Source organism: Macadamia integrifolia, chromosome 4, assembly GCF_013358625.1.
Source record: "Macadamia integrifolia cultivar HAES 741 chromosome 4, SCU_Mint_v3, whole genome shotgun sequence".
In the NCBI taxonomy this organism is placed as follows: Eukaryota; Viridiplantae; Streptophyta; class Magnoliopsida; order Proteales; family Proteaceae; genus Macadamia; species Macadamia integrifolia.
The window spans coordinates 4983264-5008193 of NC_056560.1; the positions used below are offsets into that span (position 1 = coordinate 4983264).

Here is a 24930-nt window from a genome sequence, read left to right on the forward strand (position 1 = left end):
ATCAAGCGAAAGAACGTGAACGGATTATTCCAGGATATATTATTCATTCCATTTTAATGACTAAACTACCCCTCTGCAAATTAGATATTATCATTCCAATATTTTTGGGACCGAATCATAGGGTTTCCAGATTTAAGGGCCGATTCTAACATTTTTTGAACTAATTTCGGCCGATTTTGATGGGGATCGATCCAACCCTTGAGGATTTCTAGGGTTCAGGTTGATCCCGGCTGATTCCTAATTAATTCCATTCGAATCTGAAATTGAGGTTGAACCAATTGTGGATTCAACTTACTACCTTGGTAGTTGGGCAGCTCCAACAGCATACCTTTTTCTTGGTTGAACACTACCTATTATTTTTTAGGCTCAATAATTCTAGTGATGGATGGATCTAACTAGGGGTGTCAATCGGTCGGTCCGGCTCGGTTTCGGTCTAGGTTGAGTCGGTTTCAGTGTGGGAAAGTTGAAACCGAAACCGAACCAATAAGGAAATTCTGGTTTCGGTTTGGTTTCGGTTTCAGTGCGGTTTGGTTTCGGTTTGTCTTCGGTTTCTTAAATCGATTTGTAACCGGGTTGGTTTTGGTTTTTGGTCTAGTTTGGATTCGACTTTCCATACAAATGTATACAAAACTATGCAAATTTTTATTTTTTTTAATGAATTTTGGAGTGTTTCGGTTTCTTACCGGTTTGGTTTCGGTTTTGGTATGGGTTTTGAGCCGGTTTCGGTTTGGTTTCAGGTTCATCCGATTTTCGGTGCGATTCGGTTTGGTTTTGGGGTTGCAATACTCAAAACCAAACAGAACCAATAAGGCTTCGGTTCGGTCGGTCCGTGTTGTTATCGGTTCAGTCCGACCGGTTTTACCGGTTCGGTTTAGGAATTGACACCCCTAGATCTAACTCTCTCTGCATTCTGTTTGAGTATTTGTTAAAGGTTTAAAGGGAGGACGTTTGTCTAGATTAGTCATATGTCCAAGATTCAGATTCTTATTTCATCATAAACCCTCGAGAATATCAACTGCATCATATGCATGTGTATCAATACTTTAACTAATATTATGTATTTTTCTAACTTTGAACATGAAAATTGATGGTTCATATCTATCTTCTGACTCCAATAACCTAATTGTGACCTTTTATTGCAATAGTAACACATGATCTTGCCATTTCTTATATGAGTATTAAGATCAAAACTGATTTTTTATTTTTTATTTTTAAGGGCAGCCGACCGACCAGAGGTAGAGAAGACTGCTGGCATAGGAGAAGCCTCTCTCAATTATACAACCAACCTTCCCTCCTTTTATATGCTCATGCATGTGCTCTATTGGTCTGTGCACCAGCGCAGGGGTCATGCAACCTGACGATAAATTCCTTCCCAACAAAATTACCAAGTATCCAAATCTAAAGATTTTTTTTCGATAACAAATATAATAGATAATGTAAAATAAAATCCATTTAAGATTGTACCGCAAGCCATATATTTTTAGTCATACATATATTATTGAAAATGTCATAGTATATTATTATTATTATTATTATTAATACTATAATGCCAAATCATTTCTTAGGTTCTTTGTTCTTTTGGTCACACGAAACTAATTATAATAACTTGTAATTTTGGGTATTGAAAAATTTATTTTAAAAGAAAGGATATTTTAAGCATGTGACATAGAGAGATGAATGAAACCATTTTGTACATTGGAGAGTAATGAGGTCATTTGAAGGGATCTAGTTCTTCTCCCGAGCGATAATCTCTCAGGTCAAGTCATAGTTATTTGGGCGATTGACATGTGTTTAAGCGGTTATTCAACTCATGTGCTTCTAATGACTATAATAGTGACATCGTGCCAAGAGTCGTTGGATCACCGTTTGAATACACGTCAATCGCCAAGTAGCTATGGGTAAAACCTTTGATCACCGCTCAAGAGAGGAGCCGGATCCCATTTTAAGTGACGAGGAGACAGAAAGCGAGAGAAGTACTAACCTTATCCATCGCACGGTCGAAAATGCGAATGATCTGAGACCTAACGATAGAGAAGCACGAATTCTGGTACTCTAGCGTAACAGGCAATCATTCCAACGAACTCTATCCGGTCGATTTGTTTGCTCTGTTATATGTCGATGAGTTCATCTTCTCTCTTCCCGCGCTCTCTCTGCTAAAACCTGGAGCAAATGCAGACTCTATGGACAATTCATGGTTTCCTCTTCTTCCCTTCTCCGAAACCCATCAAAACCCTAGTAAAACCCTACAAGCTTGATGCCCCCAACTGCGCGATTGACCTCTCATGGTGCTTCCGATTCCTCACTGTAACCCGGCCGTTCCCCAGCAGTTTTACCGTCAAGTCCTTCAGTTCCGACGAATTCCCCGTGGACGAAACCTTCCTTGAGAATTATGGCCCCAAAGAGAAAGAAAGCGAAGACGAAGCTCGTCGACGTAACTGGATAGAACGAGGTTGGGCTCCTTGGGAGGAAATTCTCTCCCCTGAAGCTGATTTCGCTCGTAAGAGTTTGAATGAAGGTGAAGAGGTTCCGCTTCAGTCCCCCGAAGCCATCGAAGCTTTCAAGATGTTGACTCCTAAGTACAGGCAGAAGAAGATGGAGGAGAGCGGCCTTACGGAAGACGAGTACATGGCGAAGCAGTTCGAGATCAAGGGAGAGATTCCCGAACCCTTGCAGACCACTTGGGCTGGTCCGTTGGTTTTCCGACATGTCCCGCCTAGGGATTGGCCACCTAGGGGTTGGAAGGTTGACGAAAAGGAGCTCGAGTTTATCCGTGAATCGCATAAGCTGCAGGCGGAGAGAGTTCATTTGGATGAATTGGAGTCGCCGAGGAAGAATACCGATGACTTGTTTTTGGAAAGGTATAAGGTGTTCCTGAAGCAGTACAAGGAGTGGGTTGCAGCAAATAAGGACAAATTGGAAGAAGAATCTTACAAGGTCTGTATTGTTACCCTTCTTTGGGTTTAAATTCGTATTATCAAGTTGAGAATTGAGTTTTCCTTATTTGGAAGATTAATGTCCGAACGATTAAATATAAATGCAGCTTGACCAAGACTACCACCCTGGTAGGAGGAAACGAGGGAAGGATTACAAAGAGGATATGGTATGGCTTACAAGGAATGGATTTCTTCTTTCTAGAAAATTTGAGATCTCCTTCAAGTGGATCTGTAGTTCTGGACCTCATAAAAACTGCCTTTTTCTGACTAAATTTGGTTCTTTGTGCAGCTGGAGCTTCCATTCTTTTACCCAGGACAGGTAAGTGATTGAGTTATTCCTTTCCTGCAATGACATTTTAGTGTACTGAATGTGTTTGTCAATATTTGATTTTCACATGTTCCTTCAAAGAAGTTCATCCTATGTTACCTAAAAAATATGAATTAAAAAAAAAAAATCATATGTTGGAATGATCTCCTTTGACAATATGTAGAAATTATATAGGAAAGATTTATTTGTCCGAATAAGAGGATCTATACACTATACCATACCGTATACATTTTCCAGCCACATTTTATCTGTATCTCGATTGGAGACAAAATAAATCATTCCAATCCAATTATTCATAACCATACAATCTGTGTTGTATTTACCAAATTTTGAAGACATTCCTTTAGCCTTTTGGTGCAACTTATCATTTCTTGTAGAGCCTGTCCTATAGAGTGGATGTCAAGATTGTTGATTTCATGAAGAACTGATAAAGATTTGAGTTCTGGACCACCAAGCAGGTGGCCTGTTTGTATGCCGAGTAATAGGCACAATTTTTGTATCTCAGTATCTATCAAGAACGAGTCTATTATTCTATTCTATGAATATGCAATTGACTATTTTGGGGTCACTCATTAACAGTTTTGGACGGAAGCTGCTATAGCCGCTATAATGAGGTTGACCAACCAATATTTCCTTAAATATATGAATCCTTAAATTTCATTCAGTATCAAATAATGCAGCTTGAGCTTCATATATGCCAACTAATGATTGGGAGAAATCTCCCTGCAGATTTGTGCTGGAAAAGTGACCACTCTGCATCTTTATCAAGGAGCGTTTGTTGATATTGGAGGTGTATATGATGGGTAACTCTTCTGTGTATTTATGTAGTCTTTTTCACCACTCTTCACTATAAAAGTAAATTTAAAAGCATTTATGATACAGAAATAAATTGAATTTGTTCATATGCTTGGAACCAATAATACTATGGTTCCTAAAGGAAAACTTGGGAGGTCTCCAGACTAAATAATATATCTGATCATGGATTTGTAACCTTCATCAACTAATCTATTTCTTTTTCCAACTGGTTGCTTTTGCTTACATTGTTCAGATGGCCCAGAAAAATGCTCACTTAGATGATATTTCCCAATATAACCCCTCCTTTCTATATTCCTTTCTTATGTTTTGATCATCGTGATACTGTTTCTAAATATGGTATCTTTGCTCTACAGGTACTCAGGCTATTGACATAGAGTAACCTATTTGGAGTAGGTCTTTTTCTTTAATTGAGTCATAGTAACGGTTAAGAAACACCTAAACCAATGGACTAGAGGTGTATAGAATTATAAACTTGGAAGATTATGAAGTGAAATACAATCTCCTCAGTGGAGATTTCTCCCTTACTTCTCCTCCACCACCACTTTCCTCTTGAGAGAAATTAATTTCTAATAGTTGCCTCATGTTTTCATAATATTTATATATATGCCTGTTATGCTTACCAGGTGGGTACCAATAAAAGGCAATGATTGGTATTGGATCCGTCACCACATAAAAGTTGGTATGCATGTCGTTGTTGAAATTCTGGTGAGTGGTAACATTTTGTGTTCATGTGACTATTTGAAGATTCATCTTTTTCTTAATACCCTTCGTTGGAACTCCACAACAGCACAACTAATTTGAGAAGAAATGATATGCCAGAAATTGACAATGGAATGTGTGAATCTGTTCCCCTTGCAACATTAATATGGATCCCTCGTAGCTTTATCTACCATTTATACCTATGCATTCAATGGCAATGTGATGAATGCATTCATTTTTCTTTTGACTTCTTAAGGCTAGAGTGGATGATGTAGTAAGAAAGAGTAATTTCATGCAGAGGAAATCTAATTGGAAAGATACAAGTTTGGGAAAGAACTATTACTTAGGAGGATTCATCTGGAGGGAATGAAACAATATCTAAAACTGAGGGATGAAGAAACTAGTTTATAGAGTTTGCTAGTTCTAAAAGACAAACTCATGCATTCATTGTGGTGGATGTCTTAAGAAACAGGGTGCCCGATGTTTTCATTAATTCACATCAATGTGCTTGGTTCAAACATCTTCGATAGCGCTATTGCAATATTAATGTTGGGTTGATGCAATAGGGGTGCATGGGAGAATTTGAGAATATGCCAGGCATCCGTGTCGGCTTTTGCCAATGTCTTGTGTTAAGAGTGTTCCTATTGTGTTAGTGCTACCTCAGGGGGTGTTTTGGGTATATAATCCTTTTTTTTAGTGTAATGTTTAGTAGTCGGGGGAGTGTATGATTGTAATTCTCTCTTTTATTAAGTTATATATAGCCGCATATGGGTCACAGTTTGGCATTCTGACCAAACCGTGAGACTCTTTTTTGCTTCAGACTTGCGGCTCCTTTCTCTCTTCTCTTCTTGTGCTAACACTGGTTTACTGTGTTGGCTATTGCTTCATTTTGCATAAAAAGGACCTTCACTGGAGCTGATTTAAGAAGTATTAGAATTCTTTATTCCACTTCTTTATAACATGTGGTCTTCTTATCACACTACCTGGGCATGCAATTTCAGGGCAAGTAAATGATTAGTAGATTAACTTCCCAACTAGTCTTTGATTTCTTTTAGCATCAGTAGGGCCAACTACACTGTGCCTAGTTGTGGCTTTATAACAGTATTAGTTGAATCCCTACTTCTTCTAACAAATCAAACACCCATCACCCATGCATTTGAGAGATGGAAATACCCTTACTTGAATTAACGAGTTAAACACCAAAGAAGTACTGCAACTTCTGCATATGGGAATTTTTCAATATATGTAAGGCTTTCTTTGACCTGCAAATCTTCCGTTCACTGGAGGGAGTTTTGAATTGAGGGACACTTTCATTTAAACTATCGATAGGTTGCTTTTGGGGAATGCATAAACAAAATGTTTTCGTGGCTTGTCCTGTTGTGCCGCCAAAGAGTGGAGAACTCTTACACAAAGTTCATTTTTTCAAGCAGGACACATATTTATTGATAGTCAATGACTCGGTGCTCAATGTTTGGGTGTCCCTTAGCCACCAGTTTTCAGTTCACAATGCATTATCTCATATTCAAATGTCAGTAATTTCTTGGAGCATAAAATAGAAAAAAGGCGCAGCCTATATTGTGTTTTGCACATAATGAAACTAGGGCCGTGGCATGGGGTTTGACCTTGCCTTGAAAGCTAAATATATGCATTCCCAAATAGATGCCTTGAAGATTGATGTAGGAAGCATGTATACAGGTCATGTTCAGAAATCTCTATATACAGAATTATGTTCAATTGTTGGTGCCAGCACTTTGCTGCCTAGGCAACTGCCTATAACATCAGGTGGCTATCTAGTTTCAAGTTGCCTACGTTGGATTTGCCTCGTCATCTAGGCACCCTGGTTACTGACATTGGCAATGTTCCTTGCTTGTTTTACAATAATTTCTTATATTATACATTCTTTGCTTTTTAATAACAAAATATGGATGCAGTTGATTATTGAATAACTATTATTAATACAAGAAGATGGGAGATAGGAACCATATTGCCCCTGAACAGAATGTAGAAAGATTGGTCAAATTTGGTTGTCTCAGATTTGACCTCTTTTATAGATTATGTAATCTCAGAGTTTGCTTCATGGTGAAAGTCGGCAAATATGGTTGTTTTTGCATAGTTCATAGATTATTTATTTAATTTTATCTCTCTCTCTCTCTCTCTGTTTGCCATGGAATCTCTTTCTGGAGTTTATGAATGTTATTTTTCTTTTTTATTTTTTATTGATCTTTTAAATTCTTATTCTGTTTCGCAGGCGAAGCGAGATCCTTACCGGTTTCGTTTTCCCATTGAAATGCGTTTCGTCAATCCTAATATAGATCACCTTATGTATGTAATTTAATTTTTTGTGTTTTTTCTAAATTCATCCAGATATTTTTTATTTTTTTACTGTTGTTATGACCATTTTTCTAAGTCTTTTTGCTTTGGATATGTGATGCTGTTTCTATTTCTTCATGATTCTCTGATCAGTTCTTAATTTCATGCATTTGGCTTGGCGTTGCAGCTTTAACAGATTTGAATTTCCACCAATATTTCATCATGATGAAGATACTAATCCCGACGAGTTGCGGGTATGTCTCTTTTCCTTTATAGGAAAGTGTGTGCATTTTATGCCAATTTTTCATTTCCAAATCTCATTCATTGTGCTATATAATTTAAGGGCAAGGGTTTCCTTTGACAGCCGATTACTAATTCGGGCGAAGGAGGAAGCCCCATTACGAATCTTACAATTTGGGGGGGGAGGGGTTAGGAGAGGTGTCAAGGGGACCACACTTATGTGCTTGGTATCCATGTGCGGAACCTTTTCCCATAATTTAAACTTTATAGAGAGTAGTACTTACATCATTTTTAGATGATACCTGAAGCATGCTTCTAGTTCCTCTTCTGCATGAGTAGTGGTCTCCTATGAGTGTTAGTCCTAACATTCAGTGGACAATTGTTGATGTATACATTGACGCTGTCCTTCCCCAATAGTTTGAGCTTTTAGGTGAAACGGTAACGAACATAGTATCTGAGTAGGGAGGTCGAGTGTTTGACTTCTGGGAAGTGCATTGGAACAGTTTTCTTGAGATTTTTTCTCCCTTGGTGCCACGTGAAGGAAATTCTGTGTGAGCTCCACGTGCAAGAATCATGGGATCTTGGCCTGCACGTGTGCGGAGTATTGATGTATACATTGACTCTGCCCTTCCCTAACAGTTCGAGATTTTAGGTGAAACGGTAGCGAACAACAACCCATAGAAGATCTCCTTAGTTCCAAACCAGCCTGATCGGATTACTACAACCATCATTTTGGACTTTATTTTGCTATGTTAGTGTTCTTTTCTTCTCTTGATGAAAGGCATCATATGGACTGTTGAATATGGTCAAGTAAATGGCATATGCATAGTAGATGTGTTGGCAGATGGGTCATATAAAGTCACCTAGTGATCTCCCATGTCAAAAACTAACCAGATCTGATGATCATCAATCCATAGAGTCACCTAGTGTGTGTGTGGGTTCGGGGAGGTAATATCACGTACATATGTGGGATCACTACATCTTGGGTCAACCAGGTTCTGTCTTATTTTTCTTAACAAATTTTGTGAATGATGTAATAAGTTGAGTAGGAAAAGTCTAATGGTTACTTCGTAAGTTTTGCGTCAACCAGGCTTGTATATGTAGGTAAATCTTTCCCTTACATGGTTTCTCAGGGATATTGAATTTAGAATATTTCATCCACATTAATCATACATGCAGTTTGCGGCTATGAGAAGTTTTCAATTATCATAAACATGAATTTATGTTTCAGCTCAAGATTCAAATATCTGAAATTAATTTTCATACATTACAAACTAACATAAATTGTTGCTTAAAACATATCCTTTAGGAGACCCACCCTAAAGGGATAACATGAACTCTTGATATTTGATGTCCTGTTGTCTAACTATCTGCTAACATCGACTTCATATTTTGTATGCAAACTCATTTGATGCACATCCTTTCACTAATGTGAGCCTTTTTTATTTTGTCATGGCTTGCCCTTGCAGCGGGATTGTGGAAGACCCCCACTTCCTATAAAAAGACCGCAATCGAAAATTGAAGAAGAGCCATTGTTGTCAAACCATCCTTATGTTGATAAGGTATTTTTCTTCTGTAATGAATGAATTCCATTTTTTCAAATGTATTGATCCACCATTTTTGCACTTTCTGTGACTTACCATATAAAAGCTTATAATTTTCTAATTATTTGAATTAAAATTGGAAGTAACCATCAGTTATAACTGATATGGTATATTTCTTGTAATATACTAGGCAAAAAATATGGTATCTTGTAATTTTCTTAAATAAGTTGGCAGATGCTTGTGTGGGTATATCCATTTGTAGAAATCTTGTATCTATTTCTGACATTGACATATCTGTAACGATGCAATATTGGCATTTGTCCATTAGGAATTATATACTTTATTCCTTCAACCACATGCATGTATAAAAGGACTGGGCCAACTCATCACCATATTTGATGTTTTGAAGTACTTCAGTCTTTTACTTTTCCTGAAATGATAAGATTAACACACACACAGGCACACATTTCTTCTTTTTTCTTAATGTTTTCCGTTGGAAGTCTGGCTGCTTTGTACCAAGTGAAATGATGAACAGGCGTGCCCATCCCCTACAGCTGTTAGTGGACTTGGATGATGAAAATGATGATCTAGAGGAGCAATTTCATTCAACTGAAACTGATCACCAAGCGCTTTTTTTTTCTATTGTCCATTCAGTTGTGGCAGCTACATGTTGCTGAGCAAATGATTCTGGATGATGAGGAAGCTAACCCTGATAAGTACAAAGATGGGAAGTTCACAGAATCAACTCAGGATTCTGAATTCGATGAACAAAATAGCATTGAATATACCCAAGCTTATTACAAGAAGACTTTACTACCAAAAATGATTCTGGTGAGTAAAACTTCCCTTGTGATTTGCATTTCCCTGATTGTGGATGTATCTTAGGGGACACTACTACATAGGTTTTGGTTTCCTTCCCCTCTCCCACTCTGTTTTGCAGAAAACAAATGTTAAAGAGCTTGATTTGGATGCTGCTCGTGCTGAGCGTGAAGTAAGTTACTTATCTGTCTGTCTGTCTGTCTCTCTCTCTCTCTTTCTTTTTTTTCTGATATTTTTCCTGAATTACTAAAAGTTTCTCTAAGATTTTATTCAGGAGTATGGTTTTCTCACCTTATCAAATGAGGGTTACTTCCATGCCAATCCATGATTGCTTTCTGTCCCTATTTGTGCCATAAACCAAGCTGTCACACCTTTCACGGTGCCATGTAGATCATTGGGGCCAAAAGTTGTAACCTAATGGAATGATGCTAACTACCCGATCTGAGAAATTTTGGACAGTGCAGACCTAAGAGGGAGGGATAAGGATAGGATTGTAGCTAATCCCAGCTAATCCTGATCCAATCCAGGCTGGAATTGGATCAGCTAATCTATTGGCTGGATCTAACTATCACTGTGGATCAATCTTATCCTACCATTTGATTGGATGATCCACCGTATGATGCAGTTTGGATCGGTTCCAGCTGATCACGATTCACATCAGGTGGCTTGGATAAGGATCCATTGGTCCTTGAACCTTGGTGCATGCAGTGATTAGGTTAAAACTAAGTTGATTATACTCCCAAATTTCTGTTTCTTTATCCAAATGAGTAAGTTCCGCTGTATGTACTTATTGCTTTATGAAATTGAATATATGGATGCATAATATACATATTCTGACTGTGGTTAACTTTCCTCGGTATATAATTCCTTTTTATTTTTATTTTTTTACATTTGGATATTAATGCAGTTGAATAACAAACTTAAGCGGGAGGCAAACGAGAGGGGAGAAGAATATAAAGTAACCAAATTGAGACGGAATATTGAAATGGACGAGTATGACTTAATCCATTGGCGCCGGTCATTAGAAGAAAGAGAAGCTCTGATCAGAGATATTAGCTGGTATTTTCATAATAAGCTTATTTACCAGTTTATATACCAATTTTCTTCAGAATGCTTCTTCCTGTCCTCATGATACTTTGGCAGAAAATGCTGTGTGGATCTGTTCTCAATCTTACCTTAATGACTTGATTTATAATTTAAAGTGAGACAAATCTGCTGAAATTCATTTTACATATGAATGCAAAGAAATCATAATTGCAAATTTGAAGCGAGACAACTCTGCCAAAATTCATTTTACATATGAATGCAAAGAATCATAATTGTGGTGTCATTTTAGCTATATAACCATGGTGCTGTTATGTTCGTCCGGGGTTGCAGGGGAAATTTCTGAAACCTGGTAATTTATTCTACCTTCCTTTGGTCTGGTAAAGTATCTGCATACTTAAAAAAAAATAATGTTTTTGCCACTTAGGTGCTGAAATTGTCCAAGCCATGTTGGATTTGTCAATGACCTGTTACTTTAACATGATTCCACCATCTGGTCTGAATGCTATACAACTTCAGGGATGGGGCAATACCATTTGTGCATTATTCCTATTGCTTCAGTTGCCATAGGGTCTGTCATTGTTTCCATCCAAATTTTCTAGTTTACAACTGCCTTAAGTTTGAAACTTTTGGGTATATGACAGCATTGTATAGCAAATTTTGTAGGTTGAGAAGTATTAGCTGGGTTAGGGCTTAGGACTTTTATAATTGATTTATTTAGTAGATGAGCTTTTAAAAACAGGGCACAGTGGAGAGTAGTTACTGCTCTGGATTTTTTTTTTTTGGCCTGGCAACTTCTGTTAGATTTGCAGGTGTTTCCTTCTAATTTGTGTACCACCTGAGTTTAGGATTTTATGTAAAGCTGTTTTCTGGTTTTCTATTTCTGATGCTGTGTCTTTGCAGCCGTCAAGCTCTTGGGCTCCCATTAGAGGAGCCAGGCAGATATGCAGACGACAGTTATTTTGGGACAGATCGTTATGACCCTTCAAATCCTCTATATCGTTATGACTACTGGGGAGAACCCAAGAACTCAGAGAAGAGCAAGCAAGAGCGGCTGACCGATGCTCACAACAAATCTATTGTAGGCAAGGGCACTGTGTGGTATGAGATGTCCTATGAAGATGCCATCAAGCAGCAAATGCACAGAGAAGCCCATTCTAAGGGATTGATGCAGAAAGAGGCTGATGAACGAGAAACAAAGGAAGACCAAAATGTTGTTGATGACGATGATGATGATGATGATGATGATGATGATGATGATGAAGATGAAGATGAAGATGACTTTCTCTACAGCATTCTTGCGGAGTCTACTGGGAATTCATCAGAACCTCCTCTTGTTAATGGCACTGAATCATCTAGATTGTCAGATGAAGGGATGTTTGAGAATTAGCTGCTTGTGTGTGCATGAAATCACAAAAGAAATTGGGGAACCAACATCCCTTTTGGGGTCCCATATTAGAAACAGTGTTATGTAAAATACAGATCTAAAATAAAACAGGGGGCGGGCAATCTGGCATTTGATACTGAAGTGGCAACGTCTCTTCTTATTTCCCCCCACCCCAAAACCCACCCTTTTCCTTGACAGTTCCGGTAATGCTAAGTTCTTATTGTAGTGACATTGAAGTTGGAAAATTGTGTACCAAAATTTGAGGGGAAAAATAGAAGTTGAAAAGTGATTAAACACAAAGACTGTTTCCCATTATTGGGTAAGTTTGATTGATCTGAGTTTGAATGTAGTGGAAGTGGTATTTGAGAAGGCACATAATACTGAGACTCTGACTTCCGCCAACAAGCACAACTGTATGCTAGTTTTCAGATCTGTTCGTTGTTTTAGACTTTTAATCACCATGGTCCATATTTAATGGTCTAAGTGATTGCCGAAGGAGAGGAAAAAAAAAGAGTTTTTTTTTTTTTTTTTTTTTTAAAATTTTTTTTAATTCTTGTGATTCCTTCTCACTTCCATTGTTAAATGCAATTGATCGATTCCAATCGATCAGAACAAGAAATCCTCGTAGAGAGAAGATTTCCAAATTCGAAAAAAATCAGACTTGGATTTCTATTTTTTTTCACTCCAATAGAATCAGGAAAAAAAAGAAAGAGGGTTTTTAATTTTTGTGATAAAGAGGGTTTTTTAATTTTTGTGATACCTTTTCACTTCCCTTGTTGATGCAATTAATCAATTCCAATCGATCGAAACGACATCCTCGTAGAGAGAAGATTTCCAAATTGGAGGAAAAAAAATCACCGATTAAGATTTCTATTCTTTTCATTCCAATAGAAATCAGAAAGACATCTCTCTCTATTATGCAAGCTGGAACCAGATATCAGAATTTTGGACTCAGGCTGTGTTCGCCTGTTCGGTAGCCAAAAGAAGAGGAGAGAAGAAAAGAAAAGAAAAGAAAAATCTAGAAAAGAGAAGGGAAGAGAAGAATACAAATAAAATGAAACAAAAAAAAAAAAAAAAAAGTTTGTTTAGTTACCAACAGAATAAAGGAAGAGAATTTTTTTTCTATCTTGTGTTTTTTTATGTTTTAGCCAAGATTTTTTTTTTTTGGCAAACAATTGAATCATCTCTTTGTTTTTTTGGTGAAAAATCATCTCTTTGTTCAAGACATACCAAGCATAGTGTCTTATAAAAAAAACAAAATACCAAGCATAAAGGAAATTTCTTACATGTAGAAAATAGTATAATTTTTGTATTTTTTTTTTCTCTTGGTTACCAAACATAGCCTTAGTCTTCTAAGTCGTTGTAATGGTTAATATCCCAAGTATGCTTCAAAATCTCTTTTTCGATCTAATTTTCACATCTCTTTTGCTCTCTACGTTCTGCAATTTTTCTCATTATTTGCTTTTCTCTTTTTTGTTTTTTGATCAGCCAAAAGAAAAGATAGATTAGATACTATAATTAATATAACATACCAAGTTTGTTCAAAATTTAGCTTCCTGCTAGATAATGCATCATAAGCCATAGATTTTAGTTCCTCTAGGATACTATTCGTCTTTAATAAGATAAACCTAGGATAAATACTATATTTGTCCATTTCATCCCTCAGGATGATTAGAGTTTTTTGCCATAATGTTAGCAGTTTATTATATTCTTTATCAAAAAACTTCTTGAGAATATCTGCATCATTCCAAACTTCTTCAATCGCCCGTCCTCTGTTCCTTGTGCTCGTCAGCCCTTGTAGCACACTTAGCACCTCCGCTTCACCAACTTCTCCTGTCAATATATAATTTGCTTCATATGAGACTATATTATGTTGGAAAATAATCGCTAAAGCCCATGCAGATATATTTTTATCCTTGTTTATGACACTTGTAATAATGAGAGAGGGTGGACTTTGTATTGTTGATGAATCCATGTGATTTGGATATGTGCAAGATATCACCTGAGTTTCCAAAGGTTTGTAAGTAAGCCCATTCGCAATCCAATACTCAATGTGCTTAATGATGGTGATAACAACTGGATTGTGTGTAGAGAACATAATATTATTTTTGTGGATCCAAATATAATAGCAAGTGATGATGAAGACAGAGAAAAACCATTTCAAATATTTTTTAGGGATAAACCCCGAGCCGAAGCAAAATAGAACTATTCTTTTGATTGAATCAAAGTGAAAAAGGTTAGGTCTAAAACCCAATGGGCATGTTGCTCAAACCTTCCTTGTGAACTCACAATCAAACATAAAATGGTAAACTGACTCTTGTTGGGAGTGGCAAAAACAACATATGGAGTCAATATCCACTCACTTAGCTAAAATATCTTTTGTTGGTAATTCATCATTGATCGCTCTCCAAAAGAAGAGCTTAAACTTGGGGTGGATATTGATTTTCCAGAAAAAACGCCATCATCGTGAGCATGGAGAAGAGCAACAACACCTGTTTGAGCATGCATTGACATTTGTTAGTCAATTGGAGCTAAGAAACTTGGCAGCTAATTTAGTTGTGAAAAATCCCTCTTTAGAAAGGGTACACCACCACCTGTCATCTTGAGAAGATAATGGGGCTTGAGCAACACAATCAATTATAAACTCAAGGAAAAGTGAGTTCAAATGTTCCAAGTCCCATAGATTGTTTAGAGTGAAGGTGCTTACAGACTCTAGTGGTGGTTATGATGAATACTATGGTTTGATTAATTTTGCTGTTCAACTGGATTCCTTGCGTGACTTTAAACATATTGAAGGTAGTTCTATTTAATTTGATAGAGTAGGATGTGGTACTGATTAAATGATTAACCAGACTGATCCATGTATTACCAAACCCTAAAAATTTTAAAATGGCAAGCAAGAAACTCCATTCTACCTTGTCATAGGCTTTGGCCATATCCAATTTGATTGCTGCATAACCAATCTTACCTTTTTTTCCTTTTGAGAAAATGAAAGATTCCCTGAGCAATAATAATATTGTCAGTAATTTATCAGCCATGGACAAAGGTAGCTTGACAAGGAGATATAAATTGGTGCAAGGTTTTTTTCAGCCGGGTTGCCAAAATTTTTGCAATGAATTTGTATGTCGTATTGCAAAGGCTTATTGGTCTGAACTCAGTTACCGATAAGGGTGTCATTGGTATTGGGAGGCAAGCTGGCAGAAAGGAAGAAATCAGGGTGTGACATCCAGGCCTCTTGGTAATGGAACAATTTTTTGAAAGAAGGTCTAGCCATATGGGTTCTAAGAACAATCGGATTGTGGTCCAATCCAATGGATGCCCTTTTTGATAGAGCGGCACAAGGACATAGGGATAACCAAGGGAAGTTCGCATATGCTCTATCAAGACTTTCTTTGATGAGGTTTGGGGCTTCTGTTTATTTGACCAGGTGAATGAGTTTCATTTGAGTGGAACAGGCTGGAGGTTATGTTTTGATAAGACACCATCTAGGAGTGAAGATGAGGGGGTGGGGGTGAAAGGTCTACCTCCAAATTTTTTATCTTGAGATGTAATTTCATTGAAATCACCAATCAGTATGTATGGGATATGTAAAGTGTTCAGAAATGACTCAATCTCATTCCAGAATTCCATTCTAGTACCTGGTTGAGGTGGTGCATAGAGGCATATTAACACCCAGGTAAAAGGTAAATCCGTTGAGGGTTCCAAGAAAACCGCCAAGAAAGATGAGCCATTGTGAATGGAGGAAAATTTCACACTGTTCCTCAGGATCAACCATAACCCTCCTTTTTTGCTTTGTTGAACTGGCACAAAGGATTAGTCTTGGTTGGGGGTTGTTGAGATGGAGTGGTGCAGTTGGTCTCTGTGGTGATGGTGGGCAAACAAGGGATAGTTAAGCCTGAGGAAATCTCAGTGGGGGCCTCGACCATAGTAGTAGTTGGCGGCAGAGATTCACATGAAAGAGGAAGAATCGGGTCATTCATCAATTGCAAGGAAGAGGCATTTTTTTTTTTGGTGAAAGATGAATTCATTGAGATGAGGAACGTGGCATAGCCGAGGCTTCTAGATTACATGATTCTTGGAGCCAAGGAGTGGAAGTGGGTCAAACTATCAGATACGTAAACGACAGGGCCCTCCTAGCTAGAGAATCAGCAATGCTGTTAGTCTCTCTACATATATATGAAACATTACATTCCAAGGATATTAAATATTGCAACCAAAATGGATCATATAGATTAAAGGAGGGTGGTTCCGGATGCAAGATGTCAACAGGTAAACAAGTAGGCTCCTTGATATTGTCAATATGCATGGGGAAACCGTGATTTGAGGCAGAGTTTGCATGAAGTTCAGTACCTTGGTTTTAACCTATAATCTGCGTTCAACAGATTATGCACATGTACAGTAACTTCTCTTTTGAAGGCATGGAGGAGGTGCATGGAGTCCAAATTGTCTCTAGTGAGCTTTGAGGTGCAATTCAACAGTTGAGAGGGTCTGACCATAAACCCCAGCCATTGGATACTCACTGCATCTCACCGCAGACAATTTTGACACAGGTGGGTGGTGTAAGATGGGTTTGTATGAAGAAGAGTGGGGTGGGGTTGAAGAAGAGGGAGAAAGGAGTAGTTAAAGTGTTTCTTAATCAGACGGAGAGAAAGAAGGATGTTGGGGTAAATTAGGTTTTTTCCTTCATCCTTTTTAACTTGGATGCCGATTTGGTAAATCTTTACAACAGTATAACTAGTGATTGTAAAATATAATTTCTACCTGATATCGTGGCTGGCGTTGCTTCCATGCAACCTGGTTTACAGCTGTTGGATTGAGAATTTAGGATAATTTATTATGGATTGTTGATATAATTAAGGCAATAAAATATACTTATTTATTTGAATCGGTTTTTTTATTGCCTTAATTATATCAACGGTCCACAATAAATGATCCTAATCCAACCTCAGTGCACAGATTTGGGAGAATTCTTTCTCCATTTTATAAAACTTAGATTCCAGCCTTCCCCAAAGCCAGCATTGTCTAGCAAGGCTCTGGGCAAAAGCCGATTGGTTGGGCTTAGACTGAGATATCCCAATAATATCTCATCTGATGTTGATGTTGGGTAAGGCTCGGACCTTCAAAAGCCCTGATCTAATTATAACTTTTTTGTTTTTTTTTTGGGTAGATTTATTATTATTATTATTATTATTATTTTTTTTTAAGGGTACTCCATAGTAGTCATAGCCCCCAAGACAAGCACCCCTACAGCAAGCGACAAACCCACAACCATCCGACTCAAGTGGTGATGGGTTAAGAGTATTTTCACCATTAGGCTATCAACCCCATTAGTTTTTCGGCAGAAATTACAACCTTAGTGCACAGACTTGTACAGTAATGGGAAGAGAAAATAACTTAAATTCAGATTTTCTGAAACTGAAGAGTTCTGCAACTGTGATTTCGGAACCACATTCTATGAAATTATATTCTTAAAAAATACATGTTTCTACAGAATCAAGCAATCAAATGTGCCCTATAATATTCTGAATAGACCTTCAATTGAAGGGGTTGGACTTTGGAGCCCTCCCCACATATCTGACATGTTTTGAAATGCCAAACTGTGAGACCCTAGAATCAGTAAAATCTTGGCATCTAGGGTTTTCCATACAGGATTGGCCAAACCGGTTCCAAATCTTGAAATTTTGATACCATGGTGAGAACTGATTAGAAGCCATAAAAATTCTTGTTTGAAAATAATAAAGGACGAGAGGTAAGAGGAACAAATCATACACACAAATAAATAAGATGACACCTATGACATGGAACCATCATTTACATGTTTCTCTGATTTAAAATTAGCACCATCATTTACAACGGCATTTTGGCTTTGGAACAATTCAAACCCACAAAGAAATAAGATTGACACCTATGGTATAGAACCAGACATTCAAATGACACAAACACTGAAACAGAAAATGGAAAATGGCCAATAAAGGATTCCTTCCCATTCACTTTGGCAACGTAACCCCCAACACTACAACCTGAGCAAAGAGGTTTATTGACTTCAAAGATAGAACTTTGCTCAGTAAGGTGAGACATGGACTTCACTCATCTTCATTGGGTTCTTCTATAAAAAACCATCCTTCCTTCTGCCAAGATGATCTATGAGAAAAATTTGTAGCTCGAGACCGAAAGGATTAACTGCCTAAGTCCACCAATGGGTGCTAGAATCATTAACAGAACTCCCAGTATGATGCAGATCTGTAGAAAACCATAAACCCAACTTTGATGATCAGCTGTGACTTCACAGACAAAAAACATAGATACAGGGACTAAATTTTTTTCTATACATACCCAATTTGTGAACCAAGATAAGCTGAATTTTCTTGGCTTGTAGATGCAGAGCCACATGATGCAAGGGAGCTAAAAAGTTTACAAGGAAAGGAGAGAAAAGTTAATATAGGTTTTCAGAAAGAGAGAAAGCATGTTGGTCTCTTTGGGCAAAGGAAGAAGAAAATTTGAACTTACAAAATATGTAGTAGGAGCAAGAGCAAAGCCTCCAAAAAACCCAAGAAGTCCACCAAAGAACGGGAACATCATACCAAGAATCATAGTAAGTGCTGCAATCAAAATGAAAAAGAAGATAGAGTGGAAGAGCTCAATCAATCAATATTGCTAAAGACAGAATTCAACCCCACTAAATGAAGAGACTATTTACTTACCAACATATGTTGTTCTTGCAATGAAACGAAGTCTAAAACAAGGTGTGAAATTCATCTGCTTCACCAAGAAGGTTTCTATCATGTCGAACACTGGCATTGCATAGATCTACAAGCAACAAAACGACAGGAAAAAACAAGAACAGATGTTAACATCAAACACTGTCAAGAAGAAACAAAAACTGTGTAATCAGAATTACCAAAGAATGAGAATTGAGAACTGCACCTGATAACTCCCAATAACATGGACTACAACAAACATGTTAGCCATAGCAATCAACCACCTGGGTTTCTCTAGTGATATAAGAATGTTGTCTTCCACATTCTTGCCAAATACCCAGTACCCAATAAGCGCAACAGGGAAGTAACATATGGCAACAACGATATAGGCGACGACAACACCCTTCCACATTGGCTTCTTGGATGGCTTTTCAGGTGTAGAAGGAATTGTTGCTTGGATCTCTAGCACCACATTGTGCCCAGCATAGGCAAAGGCTACATCACCAAGGGCACTCAAGAAGTTAAAGGTAACTCCTGTGCTAGTTGAGGCTTTGAAGTCATAACTCACATCTGGTTGAACCCCTTTTGCTAATGAAGCTGACCAACCAATAGTAGAATAGCTACACCAGAAAAGCATTATAGTTAGGGGACTAATAGAAATGTCACCTGAGAGAGAGAGAGAGAGAGAGAGAGAGAGATTTACCTCAGGGACATTACAGCTGCAGCCAAGGAGACTATAGAGATGGAGTTGAAGTTGGGAAGGAAGGAGAGAACAAAATGGCAAGAGGCGAAAATCAAGATGAAGTAGGTGAGCCTGATGTCTGGGGCATCGGGGCTCACAGTTTTATGAAACTTTTGCAGTGATTTCCCTCCTGTGACCATGTAGACTATATTCACACCAACTTCCACGATCAATTGCTGTGGAACAACAATCCAAAGGCCAAGCTTTTCACCAAAAGCGTGTTGACCCAATTCATGGTACCTGTCAAACCGCTTCCCTGGAACCATTTCATGCATCTCAACCATTTGCCATAAGGTGTAAAGGGTGACAACCCATGATATAATTAGCACAGCCACACCAGGACCCCTGTAATCAAAATTAATAAGAGTTAAGGAGTGAACATGGAGAATCCATGAAGAATAGATTTCAAATTCCAAAACCCATTTGAAATCAGCCATATATTCATTCATGTAAGATTAAGATTGAATCTATAGGAAAAAAGAAGAGAATTAATGGGTAAGAAAAGGAAAATTACTTACCATCCAAGCTCGGCCATGGCAAAAGGAAGGCCAAGGACACCAGCGCCAACCATGGCAGTGACATTGTGGAAGGCAGAATACCACCATTTCGCATTCCTTGAAGAAGTGATGGGAAGCCAGGCATCGACGGCCTTCTCTTTCTCAGAATCGTCATGGTTCTGTATCGCCATTTGGGTTTTTTTTTACAGAGAACAATAAAACAGATAAAGAAAAGTTGCAAACTCCTAACAAGAACCTGCCCCCTACTAAACAATTACAAGGTTTTCTCCACTTTGATTCACCTTTGAAGAGAATCAAAGGAGACGAAACCCAGAGAGAGAGCGAGAGAGAAAGGAGGCCTGCCCCTTGCTAGGATTAAGTAGGAAGCAGAGGGAACGTAGTCATGTATATATATAGTTCAATAGGGGAGGAGAATCAGGAGGACTTGGATTAACCACAAACACACACAAGAACAACTGTTCTTGTTACTTGGTTAATTTTATTTTTCTAAAGAAGGAATTGATTTAAAAAAAAAAAAAAAATCCCATTTAATGGGATTAGCTGAGTTGTTACTTGGTTAATTTTCTTTTTCTAACAATTGAATTCTTTAAAAAAAAAAATTAAAAAAAATAACCCATTTAATGAGAGATTCTCCAAAGTTCTTTTCTTTTCTTTTTTGGTAGACGAGAATCTCCAAAGTTGGACAGTACTGAGTCACAGTGATTCTTACAATCAAAAGGCTTATACATGGCCTTGTAATTGTGAATTTACAAAAATGACTTTGGTTTCTATTTTGCTAGCTTTATTGGATCAAATGGAGAGGCTTTTTGGTCAATGGAAAATTCAAATGAAATCTGTGATGGACCCTGTTTTTAGGGATCCCTTTCCATGTCCATACCATCACCTCCAAATCATCATCTAATGATTCTAATCCTATGATTATTTCAAAAATAGAATCTTTATTCTCTTACTTTTTATGTTAAAAGAGCAGAGTTGGCATTCACAGATGCTGTTACCAGCTGGATTGGGGTTACTGTTTTTGGAATTGGAATGAGTTGGTAACCGTATGTGATGCCTGATTGGGGTAATTCTACCTCCCCTCCCAAAAAAAAATGATTGGTGTAAAGGAGATGAAAGTATAGATTCCAATCCAAGGGACAAGGTTGTTTAGGCTATTTCTGTGATTAAAGGGAGAGGGAAGGGAGAAGAGAGAGTCAAACCCAGAAAAAAAAAATGAAGATTATGGCTGTATGAGAATCATAGAAAGAGATTTTCTGTTTTTTGTTTTATGATTTTTGGTTTTAACAGTTGGGATGACAGTTGGAATCTGGAGATTCTGAATTTGTGAATCCTCCTACCATTTCTGCTCCCTAAATTCATGAACCGCCAATTCACCAAAACTGATCTACTAAAATTATCTCTGCATTAAAATGCTAAAATTAAATAAGAGAGAGGTTTTCCTATGACGCCAATGTGGAGAGGAACATGCACACCACATTTACACACCTACTCTCATAGCCTCATAGGTTTGCAACTGGATCAGGTTCGGGTTGGGTTTTCAAGAACCCTGGCCCAGACCTAGATCAGACCGGTCCAAGATTGGACTGAGATATCTCATTTAGGCCCAACTTTGTTAGGCTCTGGACAGGTAAGGCTTGACTCTATTTAGTTTTCTTCATTTGAATTCTTCAGAATCTTCAGATGTGGCCATGAGAGAGTGATGGAGAGAGATTAAGTCCAATAAGAACATTTTTTAAGAAAACCCAACTTCCATAAAAGGAATTTGATTCAAGTTGCAGACCAAACAGTATATGCAGCTCAAGTAAGAGGTAGAGAGAACAGAGGGAAATTGCAGAGTGAGTGGTGGAACAGAGAATATTAGAGAAGTTAATTGAGTGTTTTTAAGACCTGCACATTCTAATTCTCTCTCTCTCTCTCTAATCAAATGAAGCCTAATGGAAAAGTTATTAAAAGTAATCATACCTGGACAGAGCCAAAAGAATTGGGTTCTTCATGTGGTGGAGCTTCAGTTCCCATGGCTGCCCTGAGCTACAATCACTCAAACCTAAGAACTGAGAGAATAGAAAAGAGAGAACGGAGAAGTTAGGAGAGAAGTAGGAAAGAAGTTGTTAATGAGTTGGGTTTGTGTGGGGGTGCGGGGCGAAGGGGGGGGGGGAGAAGAACTAGAAGAAAGAATATGGTAGAGAGAAGACAGGAAGTGTGTGGGTATTTATAGGGTGAGAGTAGGACAGTAGGAGTGGGAGCAGTAGATAGTGAGGGTATTCTTTCCTGAGGTTTTCCCCTTTTGATTTCCAAATTCTACGTTTTTTGGTCTCTCTCTCTCTCTCTCTCTCTCTCTCTCTCTCTCTCTAGACTCCTCTCAAACCAATGTCAATTTTGACATTTTACTGGTAATAGTGCAATAATGGTGACGCGTATTTCCATTTCATCCCTTCCCTTCCCCATTTCGAGGGGAGATTCCCCAGGAAGCAGTAGCAGAAGCAGGGGAAGAAACCGAAGAGACCCTAAAGCTTTTTCCTTTTTCCTAAAGGTGAAATATTTTTGTCCCCTGCAATTTAAGAACTGGGACCAAAAACAGAGTCAGCATGTGTTTGATGAAGAAGAAAAAGTAAGAAGAACCATTTTCATGGAAGAACGCGGTTTTCCATTTCTGGCAAGTGGAAAACGATGATTGCTGTGAATAGTGTAAACCCATTTTCAATTTTCACTTACAAAGTAATGTTAGATGCTTTAATGGAGGCATATGGTGGCATACCTCATTTGTTACTGGTATGGCCTGATATGGCCTGACCTCATTTGTTACTGGTATGGCCTGATATGGATCAAACTTATCAGTGAAGGTCATGAGTTTACCTATATTAGGATTAAGAAGGGGACGGTTGACGAGGATCTCAACAGATACTTCAGCCATTGGATCTTTATTATCGCTCATTAATTCATTGCAGAGAATTTTATGCGAAGATATTAGGGTATGGGAAAAGGGTATCTTACAATCTTTTGGCATAAAATAGTGAATCATAGTTATCCAAAATGGAAGAGCAGTGTGGGATAATAAAAGCATCATTGATGGCAACGCCATTTTAATCAGTAACAATTAATGTATATTCCTCTACTACTTTCCCTTATCCAATATCCAACCCTTTTCTCTCTTTCTTTCTTCTGTTCCACCCGCCCCCTCCCCTTCTGGTCAATGGGTCAGGTCAGGTCAGTTCAGCTTGGGATTAGGAAATTAGGTCCAATTGGGAGCCATTTTCTGGGTTAAGAAAATGCTGTTGTGTCCTTGACGGTTAATAGTCATTTTTGGATTTTTCTTTGACTATATGTTTTGGACTAAGAGGTTGCTAATCAACTCAATTCCATCCTCGTATGTGTTTGATGCAAATTAAATCTTAAGGAGTTATTCGAATTGATAAAGGATCTTCGCCTCAGAAAGTGAGTATTTATGAGTTTAATTCCTCTTATTTCTTTGAGATCACTTACTCATACAGGGTATTTAGTACTCTTCACTGCTTTCGATGAAAGTTGGATGATTCTCATTCAACCTCAGCATAAATCCGCCAATACAATTGTAAGATCAATATGCGCCCACGGGACTAGTTTCAGCTTGGATATCCATTGTTTGGGGAAAAAAAGTATGATGTAAATTAATCCTCTTGTGATCACATTCTATATAACTAAGGTAATGGTAGACAACAGCTACATTTGTTCATTTTATATACACCAAATCATTTTAAATTAGTGAAAATAATTTTTTTTTACCTAATTATTTCAATGGATAAAATTAAAGCTTTAAGCTAATTTCGACCTCATACCATGAGATTAATTAAGAGTAGGATGGCATCATAAGCAATAGAACTAAAACATTAAATCCAAATCAAATTATGACAAACAAAGAATCTGTTTTTTTAATGTTGAAATGATAACCTAAAAAAGTCAAAAAGAAAAGAGTGGATCAATCATAAAGTTTGCCACATCCTATGAATTCTTCGTAATGGTGGCTGCCTCCAGAAAGCAGAGGACTATTTCAAGGTTCGTTGGGCTCATGAATATCTCTTTTTGTGCGCAATAGCTTGAACTTTTGGGTTGACTACATATGCTGGTTGGGTCTTTCTATCCGGAGCTTTTGGGTTAGACACATAATATGACATGAGCATTAGACTGAGATCTTAAATGATTTCATATACTAGTTGGGCATCTCCATCTTAAAATTTTGAGTTAAAATTTTGGGCCGGCTGTCAATGTAAAAAAAACTTAATTATCATGTAAGCTTTGCCAATGTGAATGTGCAATTGTACATAAAATGTGCTCAATACATGTAAAGTGGGTCAGTGGATGAAAGCCAGCCTCTTGAATCTTCTAATTATTCTTTGCTTCTTGGAATCTCCTCTCCCACAACTTAGACAAAAGAATCCAATATAAATTAAGTGGGGGGTTCAGTGGGTGGGAGAGCCAACCACTTTTGAATCTTCTACTTTTAATTCTATGCTTTTCTGAATCTCTTCTCCCACAATTCAGACAAAAGAATCCAAAAATTCTCTTTAGATAATATCCTTAAAAGTGATGTAACTCTCAATCACTTCCACTTCCTTTGTGGGGTTTTCCACCCATAGCACCAACTGAAGTCTGGAAGACTATGGAATTGACTTGCAGCACGGTCGCCCAATAACTTTAGTTGTACTTGGTACGTATTTGTAGAATAAATTCTAGACCTAGAATGCATTTTGAAGCTCAATTATTCTTTATTTTTTCGCATTAGGATGTATTTGTAGGTACTATGGATCTAGATCCAGATTTTATTATGAGAATAAATGTCATACACAGTCTAAACTTTTTTTTTTTTTTTTTTTTTTTT

General features: G+C 37.7%; 2 protein-coding genes across 2 annotated transcripts; one reads left to right on the forward strand and one right to left on the reverse strand.

Moving 5' to 3' along the window:
• Positions 1-2100: 2100 nt before the first annotated feature.
• Positions 2101-12420, forward strand: LOC122077161 (protein PLASTID TRANSCRIPTIONALLY ACTIVE 10). The gene is made up of 12 exons (XM_042642996.1): positions 2101-2934; positions 3041-3100; positions 3223-3252; positions 3991-4064; positions 4701-4782; positions 7025-7098; positions 7274-7340; positions 8796-8888; positions 9525-9701; positions 9811-9861; positions 10597-10748; positions 11637-12420. The coding sequence occupies exons 1-12, from the start codon at positions 2170-2172 to the stop codon at positions 12121-12123; spliced, it is 2112 nt and encodes a 703-aa protein (XP_042498930.1). The 5' UTR covers positions 2101-2169; the 3' UTR covers positions 12124-12420.
• A 5494-nt stretch (positions 12421-17914) lies between these two features.
• LOC122075593 (lysine histidine transporter 2-like) lies at positions 17915-22230 on the reverse strand. Its single transcript, XM_042640666.1, has 8 exons — positions 22041-22230; positions 20079-20236; positions 19522-19905; positions 19045-19438; positions 18822-18927; positions 18628-18719; positions 18454-18522; positions 17915-18360 (listed from the first exon to the last, which is right to left on the reverse strand). Exons 1-8 carry the CDS (start codon positions 22092-22094, stop codon positions 18262-18264), a joined length of 1356 nt encoding a protein of 451 aa, XP_042496600.1. The 5' UTR covers positions 22095-22230; the 3' UTR covers positions 17915-18261.
• Positions 22231-24930: the final 2700 nt, after the last annotated feature.

What these genes read in the sequence shown, in the direction of transcription:
- LOC122075593 (XM_042640666.1), bottom strand. Translation starts at nt 22,094, where the DNA reads ATGGGAACTGAAGCTCCACCACATGAAGAACCCAATTCTTTTGGCTCT. An exon ending in ATGTTATTGGGAGTTATCAG is followed by an intron (nt 18,928 to 19,044) that starts GTGCAGTTCTCA and finishes TGTTGCTTGTAG; the next exon opens with ATCTATGCAATGCCAGTGTT. An exon ending in TTGCTCCTACTACATATTTT is followed by an intron (nt 18,523 to 18,627) that starts GTAAGTTCAAAT and finishes TAAACTTTTTAG; the next exon opens with CTCCCTTGCATCATGTGGCT.
- LOC122077161 (XM_042642996.1), top strand. Translation starts at nt 2,170, where the DNA reads ATGCAGACTCTATGGACAATTCATGGTTTCCTCTTCTTCCCTTCTCCG. An exon ending in ATTGGAGGTGTATATGATGG is followed by an intron (nt 4,065 to 4,700) that starts GTAACTCTTCTG and finishes TATGCTTACCAG; the next exon opens with GTGGGTACCAATAAAAGGCA. An exon ending in CTGCTCGTGCTGAGCGTGAA is followed by an intron (nt 9,862 to 10,596) that starts GTAAGTTACTTA and finishes ATATTAATGCAG; the next exon opens with TTGAATAACAAACTTAAGCG.